This window comes from Rana temporaria, chromosome 1, assembly GCF_905171775.1.
Source record: "Rana temporaria chromosome 1, aRanTem1.1, whole genome shotgun sequence".
Classification (NCBI taxonomy): domain Eukaryota; kingdom Metazoa; phylum Chordata; class Amphibia; order Anura; family Ranidae; genus Rana; species Rana temporaria.
This window is the reverse complement of record NC_053489.1, coordinates 455,574,919-455,588,791: the sequence shown is the minus strand read 5'-3', so window position 1 is coordinate 455,588,791 and position 13,873 is coordinate 455,574,919. Positions and strand designations below refer to the sequence as shown.

At 43.2% G+C, this 13,873-nt stretch overlaps 1 protein-coding gene across 1 annotated transcript in view; it reads right to left on the bottom strand.

Moving 5' to 3' along the window:
• CCSER1 (coiled-coil serine rich protein 1) overlaps positions 1–13,873 on the bottom strand; it is a 1,156,365-nt gene that overhangs the window by 753,149 nt on the left and 389,343 nt on the right. The window contains 1 exon segment of the mRNA XM_040327888.1: positions 8,737–8,827. Coding sequence (XP_040183822.1) covers positions 8,737–8,827 — 91 coding nt within the window.

Here is a 13,873-nt window from a genome sequence, read left to right as displayed (position 1 = left end):
TCCCTTGGATCCAACTGGTGTAAGTGACTTACACCAGTCGAATCTTAGGCTGTAATCTCCCGCCGGCCGCTAGGTGTCGTCGCAATTTTTTACCCGTCGCATATGCAAATGAGGAAAACCGCCGATTCACGTCCGTACGCCCGCCCGTCGCTCGTTTTCTACGTCGTTTGTGTTCGGGTTTTTCCGGCGGATAGCTACCTCTGCTTCTATGAGGGGTAGCTAATGTTAAGTATGGCCGACGTTCCCGCGCCGATTTTTAAATTTTCTACATCGTTTGTGTATCGCGATCGGGAATACCATTGGCCGCAAACGACGTACCCGCCGCAAACAATGACGTTGTAGCGACGTCATTTGGAGCATGCGCACTGGGCTTTTTTGCCCCGGCGCATGCGCAGTTAAATCGGCGCGGGAACGCGCCTGATTTAAATTGTACACTCCCCCTAGCCGCGGAATTTGCATTCCGCCGGGGGGAGTTAGGATCCGACGGTGCAGTTTGCGAGGTAAGTGCTTGATGAATCATGCACTTGCCTCGCTAAATTGCACCGGCGGATCGCAAACCAGGTAGATCTAGCGGATCTAAAGATCCGCAGATCTACATGAATCTGCCCCAATGTGTTTAGCCCGTCGAGTTCCTCGGTCGTGTGTACGAGGCTTCAAACGGTTATAAATATTTGTAATATGTAAAATCACATATTGACATTCCATCATTGGAGAGGTGTTTCATTTTTAAGCAACCACACAAAACCATAGTTTCACTTATTTTGTGTAAATTATTTTTAATTATATGGCTCAGAATAAGTACATTAACAGGAGATACAGAAAACATTTCACCATTGCTCCAAGGTAAAATTTTACATTTCATTTCTACTTGATTTTAATGCAAACACTTAAAGTTGGGTAGGAAGGTTCAAGTTTCTAATTATTAGGATTATACAAGGAAGCTAAAAGTTATTACAAAATGATAATCTGAATCCGTTGTCAACCACTATAATAATGCCCACAGAACGTTTGTGTTACTGGATATTGAAAAACATTATTGGGCAGCAAAAAACTACCTTGTAAGTTTCTTACTTTGTTTGGCTTCATAATAGAGCCCCAGCATCATCACAAAATCCAAGTTACAGACATCAATCTGAAGATAAGAACCTCTGCTCTCTATGTGGGAGCAGCAGCCACTCTTGACAAATCCCTATCTTAGGTATAAGTACAGCTCTACAATCATCAGGGAGTGTAGTTTTCTGATTGCACAGATGTGGTTGCGACAAAGCAGGAGGCATGTTGGACAACTACTTATAGATAGCTGCTCTCACAAAGACAGCAGTGATCTTTATCTGCAGCTGAATCTGGAAGGACTGGATTTTATGCTGGTGCTGAGGCTCAATTATAACATACAAAGTTAGATTTTTGCTGTAATCTGATTGTAAATATAGCCTTCTACATAAAGCTCATTTAGACTTAAAGGCTAGCAAACCTCAACCAACTAATCTCAACTAACCCCAGCTAGGTGCAATTGAATGACATGCGTTGTTTTATATAATCACACAAAAATGTGTTTAAAAAGTTTAGCTAGGGCAAGAATAAAGCAAGATGTTTTGTCCATTTTAAATCCATTTAGACTGGATTGGTGGGCAGTCAAGGGAAGGTGAGAATAAAGCCCCATACACACTATCAGTTTTCCTGTCAGTTTTCTCTTCAGGTTTACCAAAACCATGTAGTGCAAGGGCCTGCCTGATTGCATACAAATTGAAACTCTTGAGGTTTTACCTCATATTAGATGGTTTTGGTAAACCTGAAGAGAAAACTGTCAGGAAAACTGATAGTGTGTATGGGGCTAAAGTTGCTAATTGCGCCACTATTAACATAAACCTGTTGCTTTGCCATGCATGTACAAAGAAAAGTTGGGCACTGAACTTAAAGCGGAGTTCCACCCATTTAAAGTCAGTAGCTACAAAAAGTGTAGCTGCTGACCTTTAATAATCAGACACTCGCCTGTCCCACGGTCCAGCGATATGGGTGCAGGAAGTCTCGCTCCTCTCCCCCTCCTCACCGTGGCACCGATATTCTAACTGTGGGCCGAGCATGCACTACACATGCGCTAGCCGCGCTGCAGTCTGTGAATGGCCAGGCAATCTTCTGGGACATGTGACATGTCCCAAAAGATTGCAGGAAGGGAGGCGGTCTTCCTTCTGGTGCCACGGCATTAGGGGAGGAAGTGGGAGCTGGGTGCCTCTAAAAATAGGGTAACCGCCCCCCCCCAAAAAAAAAATATGACAAACAAAATTTGGCATGTCAGGGTGTCACCAGCACTTAAAGCGGGAGTTCCATTTTTCGGTGGAACTACACTTTAAATTTACATAAATTAACTTTATTACCCTTTAGAAACAAAGGGGACACTTGCTTAGGACTGACCTTGCTATAGAATGATCATTCGATGTGCCAAAAAGACTTCTGGGAAAACTTTGCAACAATTAGCAGGGTGTCATCCTGAGAAATACTAATATCTACAGCCAAACCAATAAGTCTTGGTTTAGTTGGCCTTTATTCTACGTTACTAGTGGTTACTCTAGAATAATATTGCTCAAATGCTATTTCTAAACTTAGTAGGATGAATGTGAAAGGTAACAGGGATACTTAAATAATAAGGGAAAAACAGCAGTTGAAGGAATCATCCTTGAGCAAAGATCAAGATTGCCATGCCAGGTCAACAAGCAACACATGCCATTACATCGTAGCAACTAATAATAGCATTTTGCTGCCAGTGATGGGCCTGCATGTCCATGTACCCCCATTGTTACAGATTTATCTATATATATTTTATTTTTCTCTGAGAATTGTACTTGGAGTTTTGAACTTTTACAAAAAGATCTGCTTCTACTTTGGGGCTCAGTAATTACCGACTATGGGGGTTATTTACTAAAGGAAAATCCACTTTGCACTACAAGTGCACTTGAAAGTGCAGTCGCTGTAGATCTGAGGGTGACATGTAAGGAAAATAAAAAACATAATTTTAGCATCCACATGATTGGATGATAAAATCATCAGTGCTTCCCCTCATTTCAGATCTTCCCCTCAGATCTACAGCGACTGCACTTCCAAGTGCACTTGTAGTGAAAAGTGGATTTGCCTTTAGTAAATGACCTCCTAGGTGTGTATGTACTAAATGTGTATATATTTTTTTCTTGCAAAAAAAGAGAAAGGATAGGTTCAAATTTCTTGCAAAAAAAGAGAAAGGATAGGTTCAAATTTTATAACTTGTTACATGGTAACCACCATATTTTGGGTGTAACATGTAACATGTTACAAAAGAACACCTACCTGCATCCCTCAGATCCCCCACTGTGACAGCAGTTGGGGGATCTTCTCCCCACACCGCTGTCACAATTTTAGAAAGCATGGCTGTGCAGGGCTCGGCCCTCATGGCCAGGTGATTCTTTCACAGCGATCTACGAATGAATGAACTACAACTACTATCTTCTACCATGGCAGACGGCTTGTAGTTCTCTCATTATGGCTTGTGACGTAACGCGTAGGGCATGGACGGGAGTATGGAGCGGACCGGAAGTGACGTGAGAGGCGTCTGTAACGCCGTTGTTTTTATTCAATGCGCGTTTTAATCTTTCTAAATGTAAGCTTCCAATTGTCTTTCAATAAATCTTTGATTGTTTAAATATATTACACTATGGGAGGCATTTATTCATGCATTTATTCATGCATTCCTGCATGTTATCTGGAATCCTGAGTGAAATATCAAGAGCCAATAGCTGGGAGACCAGAAGTGGGGGGATCACCATCGCCAGCGTTATCCTTAAAGTGGAGGTTCACCCAAAAAATAAATTTTTAACATTACATTCAGCCGAGTTGTCCTAATGACAATCGGCTGTTTTTTTTTTCGTACATACCGTATTTCACCACCGCTTCCGGGTATGTCTTCTGCGGGACTGGCCATTCCTATATGATTGACAGGCTTCCAACCGTCGTATACTACGCGTCACGAGTTGCCGAAGGAAGCCGAACGTCGGTGCGCAGGCGCCGTATAGAGCCTCACCGACGTTCGGCTTCTTTCGGCAATGCCTGACGCGTAGTATGCGATGGTTGGAAGCCTGTCAATCAGATAGGAACGCCCAGTCCCGCAGAAGACATACCCGGAAGCGGCGGTGAAATACGGTATGTACGAAAAAAAAAAAACAGCCGATTGTCATTATGACAACTCGGCTGAATGTAATGTTAAAATTTTTTTTTTTGGGTGAACCCCTGCTTTAAGGCTGATTCGTCATTTTAAGCAGCTGTGTGAAGTTTCAGCACCACTTGTTTTTGGTGGATTCAGTTTATTTATTCACTCAATTTTGGGTGAACGTTTTGGACTTTTTACTTTTACTTTTTACTAATCACTTTGCACTTAACAGTGGTGACATTTATGAGTTTGGAACTTATCAATATTTAATGTTCATATATACATATATATATGTACTCACTTGCTTTATATGTTGAGAAATTGCACTGATCACTTTATATACATATATTTATAAATAGTTACCACTAAATAACCATTGGTCAATTATATAAAATACAACCTATTCTTTAAAATAAGTATACCAGTTTAATTCACTAGTAGAAACATTCTGGTGATAAAAATGCAGACAGAAGCAAATTAATGCTGCTTTTAAAAACAGCCTAAATGTTTTATAGTTTCTAATGGCAGCGTTATTTAGATTTCTAAATCAATTCTATAGACATTTTTGTCTAAGTTTCTGAAGCTGGCAGAACTGCTAATATGCAAATAAACCAATCTCCTAAACCAGACACCCAGAATAATTTATTGGCTGTGCCACTCACCTTTAAGATAATTGGGAATTAGTTGAATTCCTGCTATGTCTGTGCTTTTGGACAGATACACGAAGCACTGGAAGAAGCTGGTTTATAGAAGCACAGTTTTCTTTTTTTTTCCAAATTTAGGCCTGATTAACTATGCTGAGACATGCTGAGAATAAGGATAGGACCTTTAATTCTCTCATATGTAGAGTGTGGGTTTGGGGATCCCATAAACAAATGTTTTTTCACTGTCTAATGCTTTTATTGTAGTTTTTGTGTGTTTGTTTAGTTTAGGTTTACATAGTGACTGATGTACCAAAACATTGTTAGCAAGAAGATTTTTGCTTATACAGCAACATGGTTAAAGCGGAGTTCCAACCACAATTAGCATTTTTTAAATGTATGTCCTTTCATCCTGCGTTTTTATAATATAAATCCAGTCACTTACTATTTTACAATCCGTCGCCGATCCGCATAGATATTCAAAAAAGATAGTTTATAAAACGATGTCTACACCGTTGTCATTTTGGTTGTGGGCATTGTGAAGCCTACAAGCACTTACTTCCTGGAAGTCTTGGATGGGGAGTGATAATTGGACAGCGCACTGCATCCTGGGAAATGATGACACACATTTCCCAGGAGCATTAGAGGGAGATGATGTCAGAATCCTAGGTGGTTTCAAAGGCAGATTACGTGGGACCGCATAGCATTACTTTTTTAGGTCTAATGAGCAGAATAATGAAAAAAAAAAAAAATTGGGATGGAAACTCCACTTTAACTAATGCTGAACTCTGTAACAGCTTATACTATGAGGTTTATTTACTAAAGGCAAATTCACTTTGCACCGCAAGTGCAACAGAAAGTGTAATCGCTGTAGATCTGAGGGGAAGATCTTAAATGAGGGGAAGCTCTTCTGATTTTATCATCCGTGCAGTGCAAAGTGGATTTGCCTTTAGTAAATAACCCCTATGTCTACTTTCCCTCCCATGAAACAGTGACAACAAACTGGTACTTCCAGGTGTAAAGAGCCTGTGGGGTTGATTTACTAATGCAAAATAGACAGTTGCAGATTTACTAATGCAAATGTGAATCTTGCACTCTGCAAATGCATTTGCTTCTGAGCATAGTAAATGAACAGAAGCTCTGTTGACTTCCACCATCCAATCATGTGCAAGCAAAAATGCTTTTTTTTTGTTTTATTTTTCTTGCACGTGATTGGGTATTCTTTGCAAAGTGAAGCTTTACCTCATTTATTAAGCTCTGGAGCATTTGCAACTTATTGTAGTGGACAGTCTATTTGACTTTAGTAAATCAACCACTGTGACTCACTGTGACTCACTAAAGACAAATAAGCTGTGCACTTTGCAGCACTCTGCAAGTGCAGTTGCTCCAGAACTTAGTAAATTAAGTAAAGCTTCACTTTGCAAAAAATACCCAATCACGTGCAAGGAAAAAAAAAACAGCATTCTTGCTTGCACATGATTGGATGATGGAAGTCGGCAGAGCATCTGCTTACAGGCATACCCCACTTTTAAGTACGCAATGGGGTTTATTTACTAAAGCTGGAAAGCACAAAAATCAGGCTCACTTCTGCATAGAAACCAATGAGCTTCTAACCTCAGCTTGTTCAATTAAGCTTTGGTAATAAAACCTGGAAGCTCATTGGTTTCTATGCAGAAGTGAGCCTGATTTAACGCTTTCCAGCTTTAGTAAATAAACCCCATTGTGTACTTAAAAGTAGGATATGCCTGTATTTACAAAGCTCTGGAGCAACTACATTTTGCAAAACACAAAGGGGGTTATTTACGAAAGGCAAATCCACTTTGCACTACAAGTGCAAAGTGCACTTGAAATTGCACTGAAAGTGCTTTTGGAAGTGCAGTCGCTGTAATTCTGAGGGGTAGCTCTGCTGATTTTATTATCCAATCATGTGCAAGCTAAAATGCTGTTTTTTTTTTTATCTTCCTTGCATGTCCCCCTCGGATCTATGGTGATTGCACTTCTAAGTGCACTTTGCATGGATTTGCCTTTAGTAAATGACCTCCACAGTCTAGTTGCCTTTAGTAATTCAACCCTAGTGTCCCTTCTTCTCATGAGCCAGAGTTGGTGCTTGATGATTGGCTGTTCAGGTACTCAGTGCTGTTACTTGGAGGCTCCACGTTGTGTTAGCTCCATGGTCTGATTTCCAGCTTAGACAAGAATTTATTGGTGCCCAAACTGAGCCTTAGACCCCTTTCACATTAAAGAGTTTTTCAGGCGGTACAGCACTAAAAATAGTGCTGCTATATCGCCTGAAAAACTCCTGCCCAGCTACCTCAATGTGAAAGCCTGAGGGCTTTCACACTGAGGCGATGCGCTGGCAGGAGACAAAAAAATCTCCTGTCAGCAGCATCTTTGGAGTGGTGAGAGGAGCGGCGTGTATACTGCTCCTTTACCGCTCCTTCCCATTGAAAACAATGGGAAACCGCGGCAATACCGCCCGCAATGCGCCTCTATAGAGGCGCATTGCGGGCGGTATTAACCCTTTATGGGCCGCTAGCGGGGGTTAATACCGCACCACTAGCCGCCGATTCCCGCGGCAATCCTGGCGGTATAGCGCCACTATTTTTTGCGGCGCTATACCGCCACTGCGGCTAAAGGTCCAATGTGAAAGGGGCCTTAGAGAAGTGAAGGGATAAGAAGTAAAGTATGTACAGCGTAGATGGATGACACAAAAGAGAAATGAATGCTTGGCATTTTAAGCATGCAAAATAACTTCTTCAATGCACTCTCATATTTGTTAATAAAGTGAATTTCTTGTACATCATTGCATAACATACAAATTGGGAGAGTGTAACAGAATGACCCGGGACGAACAGAGACTTTGTAAGGATGAGGGGTACTCCTGTACCGGCGTCACCAAGGAGTCTTATGTCTAGGGTCACCTTATGTCCGATAGGGCCATAGGGTGACTGAGAAATTATATCCTAAATTACAGGACAGGGGACATCACTGATAGTTCATATTGCAGGATTTTGAGATATTGCAAGTTGTTGGTTAATTGTGACCCAACCAGTCAATAGTGACTCATTTCTATGATTAGCCCTGGCTAGTGACATGCTAATTGAGTCTGCTTCTGAAAGACCTCTCATTGTGTGATGCTGCTTTGTGTGAATTATATTGATATAAGATGTGTAATGGAACTTGCCAAGCTGTATGCGGAGACAGAACGTCTGTCTAGGGATGTGGATTGAGAAGAGATCATTGTGCGATGGTGTTTTGTTTGAGTTCTGTTAATAAAGGAACGTGCAGTGATTAGGTCATAATAATTATAGCCCGGCGCCGAGATGTCTAGAATGTTTAGCAATTAGACATCGGAAGATGTATTGAAGCCCCCCCAGGGTGTGGGTGGAGAGTTTGATTGTTCATGTGCCTTGAAAACTGTATAAAAGCTGAGAGTGAACCATTAAAGTTGTCTTCATTTTGGAACAAGTACAGAGCTGCGTGTCTCGTCTTGATTCTGGGGAAATGGGATGGATCGGGTCCTGTTGGTTGGAGTGTCGATAAGCTGTCGTAGTTGATGGAAGGTCGTAATTGGTGGTGACCGTTACAGGGAGAAACCACCACATGCAAGAATGTATTCAACCCACCTGGAAGGGTTAAATAATTGCAGCAGCGGCTTTGTTTGCTGGAAAGTTAAACCCTATTTCTTATAATTGTGGTGACAGGGTCACTTTAAAATCAAACAAGACACAGCTGAATAAGTATAAAAATATGGAAATTACAATCATCCCTCATTATTTTAGGTTTCCTTAATTGCCGGCTAAATAAGCACTAATCATTAATCCTTGCAGACATAAGACAACCATATAATAGTCACGGATAGAATTGTACAATATGTTCCATAGCACTGTATGACTAACAAACACGTAATTCCATTTTGCTTACCTTTTCGAAGCTGCTGTTCTTCTGTAAACTCCAGGTCAAGCATAAGATCATCTTCATCCAATTCACAGGACCCCAAATTGTTTAACACATCCTAGAGAGAGAGACAAGAAGATGCTAAAACATCCAAAGAAGCCCAGGTTGTCCTCACACATTTTAGGAATAGTCAGATTTTACATTATCACTGCCACCAGGGTCCCATGAAAGTGATAAAGGAAATTTCTTTCTGTGCAGAAATGCAACACACTGGAATATGTTTGCATTGGACTGAAATAACAGCATGGCACCATATCTGTGCAAGATTCTCGTACTGTTTTATGGCCCTGTTTACAACCTAATCACATTTTCCCCCAGGACTGTGTGGCTACAATTTAAATTCCCACAATGAAAAACGTAAAATATGTACAATCATTTGCAAACAACAAATGATTTTAAACAGAGCAGCTAAAGATAAAAACTGTATACAATACACAAGGCCAATGTGCAATGAATGAAGGTGACGCTCAGGCCTCGTACACACGACCGAGAAACTCGACGGGCGAAACACATCGTTTTGCTCGTCGAGTTCCTTGTGAAGCCGTCGAGAAACTCGACAAGCCAATTTTCTCCATTCCCGTCAAGGAAATAGAGAACATGCTCTCTTTTTGGCTTGTCGAATTTTTCAAAAGTTTCCTTGACAAAAGAGGAACTCGGTCGTGTGTACGAGGCCTCAGTCTCTGATACTGTATATAAGAACACTCAAAGACAAAAACTACAAAAACAGCAAATCACAACATTCTTAAAATTCTCAATTTTGTATTCAATTACATAATTAAAAGCATATTAAAATGACATAAAGTATGGTAAAAAAAATATGAGTGGTTGTATGATGCCATATATGCATATAGAAATAGCCAGTTGATATCCTAACACGCAACGTGTTTCTGGAAGCAACATTTACTTCTTCAGAAGATAGTAATATTTATTAGGATTTCTGTAAAGAACCCATAAAATTAAAAGATAACTGGTCTTCATGTTGGTTGACATGAAATTACAAAATATTTATATGCAATATTTTATCTTTATCCAAGGCCAGAACATCAAGGACATGCACCTTAGGTATGCAAGTAAACCCCCTGGGCTACAAACAGGTAGGAAGGCTGCCACTCCAGGTGAGCACACTAGAACAATCAATGTCCACTCAGAAACCAATGGGTGCAGGCAATGCACGGGATATGTAAAAGAGGAAAGATATGGACAGCCGCACTCCAATTTCTGAAAAAGACGTGCCCTTTATTGGGTAAAGGGAAAATGCACTACAGGTATCAGCACACAGTGGGAAAAACACCTGACGCGTTTCGCATTGGATATCAATGCTTAGTCATAGCTGGGCTCATAGAAGAATGCTGCAGAAAATGGTTGTTCTCTGTAGCAGTCAATCCCCACCCACCACGAGACCAAATCAAAAACACCTGCCAAAAAGACGTACTCAGAGAATTCTAAAAGCAGCTTTAAGGACTCTGGGGTGAGACTTAAGATGTGAGGTTGCGATGAAGAAGGAAGTGGGCTTTAACGGGGTTGTAAAGGTAAAAAAAAAATCCTAAATAGCTTCCTTTACATTAGTGCAGTCCTCCTTCACTTACCTCATCCTTCCATTTTGCTTTTAAATGTCCTTATTTCTTCTGAGGAATCCTCACTTCCTGTTCTTCTGTCTGTAACTCCACACAGTAACGCAAGGCTTTCTCCTTGGTGTGGAGTGTCCTGCTCACCCCCTTCCTAGGACTACAGGAGAGTCAGGACGCCCACTAACACACAGCTCCTTTCTCTATCTGCAACGTAGAGAGTGTCCTGACTCTCCCGTAGCCCAAGGGAGAGGGCGAGCACAACACTCCACACCAGGGAGAAAGCCTTGCATTACTGTGTGGAGTTACAGACAGACAATGAGCAGCATGCTTCATCTCTATTTCGCATGTTGCAGCTACTGTGTTCATCAGAGCTTACAAAGGGGGAGAGCGCACTGTGCATGCACAGCTCATGGGAAAAGAATGGGAGCACCTAGTGTGTGCTCATCCTACCAACTTCTCTATCATAGTAGTAAGACTGGAGGAAGCAATGTAAAGGAGTGGCATTTTTTTCAGCCATTTTCTATTATCGCATATATGGCCCACAGAAGAAGCATGGGTATATCTGAGCAGCATAGGGTGTTGCCACAGTGTACTGTGACTGTATAGTGTTCTTTGTTTTTTTGTTTTTTTAGAAAGGTGAGCTAACCCTTTAAAGATTATTAGTTATAATGATCCATGTAAAAAAAAAAGAAGGTAAAATGACAGTCAAATTGTAACTAGAACCCTATGGCCCAGATTCTCATACAATTACGTTGCTCCTGGGCAGCGTAACGTATGTGATTTACGTTACACCGCCGCAGGTTTACAGGTTTACAGCCTGATTCTCAGAACACTTACCTGTAAACTTGCGGTGGTGTATCGTTAAATCGCTCGGCGCAAGCCCGCCCAATTCAAATGGGGCGGGCACCATTTAAATTAGGCGCGCTCCCGCGCCGAGCGTACTGCGCATGCTCCGTCGGGTAAATTACCCGACGTGCATTGCGCTAAATGACGTCGCCCCGACGTCATTTGCTTAGACGTTAACATAAATGGCGTCCAGCGCCATTCACGGACGTCTTACGCAAACAACGTAATTTTTTTAAATTTCGACGCGGGAACGACGGCAATACTTAAAATTGGTTGCCCCTCATAATAGGGGCAACTTTACGGGTCGCTTTAGCTACGGAAACGTCGTAAATTCTCAGCGTCGACCGCGCGCATGTTCAGGAATCTCGCGTAATTACCTAATTTACATAAGCGACGGGGAAAACGACGATGCGACACCTAGCGGCGGGAAAAAAAATTGCATTTAAGATCTGACAGCGTAAGAGCCTGTCAGATCTAATGGGTATCTATGCATAACTGATTCTAAGAATCAGTCGCATAGATACCCGGGGCCAGGACTTACGACGGCGCAAATGGTGTTGCGCCGTCGTAACGCCATTGAGAATCTGGCCCTATGATTACAGTGAAGCGAATATTTTTTTCCTTTTTTTAATCATATTCTTTTTTTTTTGGCATATACAACAAACACATTGTACAAAATACATGAAACATGACAAATACTACATAAAAAACTAAAACCAAAAAAAAAACATTTTACAATTTTTATATACAAATACTTATGCAAGCAACATGACTGGGCATCTGCACCGAGTGTGCTAAAAGGGCAGGGCTGATGAAGATTGATTGATTGCATTTACAAGTGTGGCTTCTTCTACTTGTCTAGGTAAAAGCAATGGTTACATTTATTTGATAATTCCCTCTATAATTGTTACATTCTATCTCCCGCTACAAAGACATACAGTAGGACGCGATTTTGTGTCAATCTCGCTCCCTTTCTCGGCGAGATTGAGCACCTACGAGCCCCATCGCGGGAGCCAGCGCCGAGCTGGCTTGCCGCGATAGAGACAAAGCCGTCATAGAAGCGACGGGAGATCCGACTTGGATTCCCGCCAATTCTACACGTGTGCGGCGTTTGTTATGAATCCTGAGGGGGAAGTCCCCGCCGGATTTTAAATAAAAATCCGGCATGGGTTCCCCCCTCAGGAGCATACCGGGCCCTTAGGTCTGTTATGGGTTGTAAGGAGAGCCCCCCCTACGCCGAAAAAACGGCGTAGGGGGTCCCCCTACAATCAATACCAGACCCATATCCAAAGCACGCTACCCGGCCGGCCAGGAAAGGAGTGGGGACGAGCGAGTGCCCCCCCCTCCTGAGCCGTACCAGGCTGCATGCCCTCAACATGGGGGGGTTGGGTGCTCTGGGGCAGGGGGGCGCACTGCGGCCCCCCCACCTCAGAGCACCATGTCCCCATGTTGATGAGGACAGGGCCCCTTCCCGACAACCCTGGCCGTTGGTTGTCGGGGTATGCGGGCGGGAGGCTTATCGGAATCTGGGAGCCCCCTTTAATAAGGGGGCCCCCAGATACCGGCCCCCCATCCTAAGTGAATGGATATGGGGTACATCGTACCCCTAACCATTCACCTGTAGGAAAAATGTCAATGTTAATAAACACACCACACAAGGGTTTTTAAAATAATTTATTTTTCTGTCCGGAGGCTCCCCCTGTCTTCTTTATTAGCTCTGTTTACCAGGGGGGGCTTCTTCTTTGACATCTTCGGGTGGGTGGGGGCCGCCGTCTGGTTCTCTTCCACCGCCAGGGGGGGGTCGCTTTTAAAAAAGCCCCCGGCGGGTTTCCTCCGGCGTCTTCGGCGGGGGGGCTTCTTCTTCCGCTATCCCGACGGGTCTTCTCCGCTATCCGGGGGGTCTTCTCAACTCTCCGGGGGTCTCCTTCTATGTTCGCCGCTCTCCGCTGTTGACTCGGCGCACCCCGGTTCTTCCTCCAGCTGTCCGATGCCTTCTCCTTCAGCGCTGAACGTCTATCTTCTTCTTCCGTGCTGTGACGTATTCTTCTTCTTCCGGGCTGTGACGTCATCTTCTTCACTTCTCCAGATGTTGACACGCCGGCTCTTCTCGCTGAAATGGCAGGTGCGCTGCTTTCATCGGACCTATATAGGCCTCACAGTCCCATCATGCTCTGTACCTACCCATGTGATACCTACCCATGTCGGTAGGTATCACATGGGTAGGTACAGAGCATGATGGGACTGTGAGGCCTATATAGGTCCGATGAAAGCAGCGCACCTGCCATTTCAGCGAGAAGAGCCGGCGTGTCAACATCGGGAGAAGAGAAGAAGAGAAGACGTCACAGCACAGCGGCCTGAAGGGAGAAGTAGAAGTCGTCACAGAACAGCGGAAGAAGAGGAGAAGACGTCACAGAACAGCGGAAGAAGGAGAAGGCACCGGACAGCGGGAGGAAGAACCGGGGTGCGCCGAGTCAACAGCGGAGAGCGGCGAACATAGAAGAAGACCCCCCGGAGCGGAGAAGACGTCACAGAAGAGCGGTGAAGACCCCGGAGAGCAGGAGAAGACCCCCGGAAATCGGAAGAAGAAGCTCCCCCTGGTAAAAGAGCTAAAGAAGACAGGGGAAGCCTCCGGAGCAGATTAATAAAATATTTTAATACCCTGTGTTTTTTATTTGTGTTTTTACCACTTT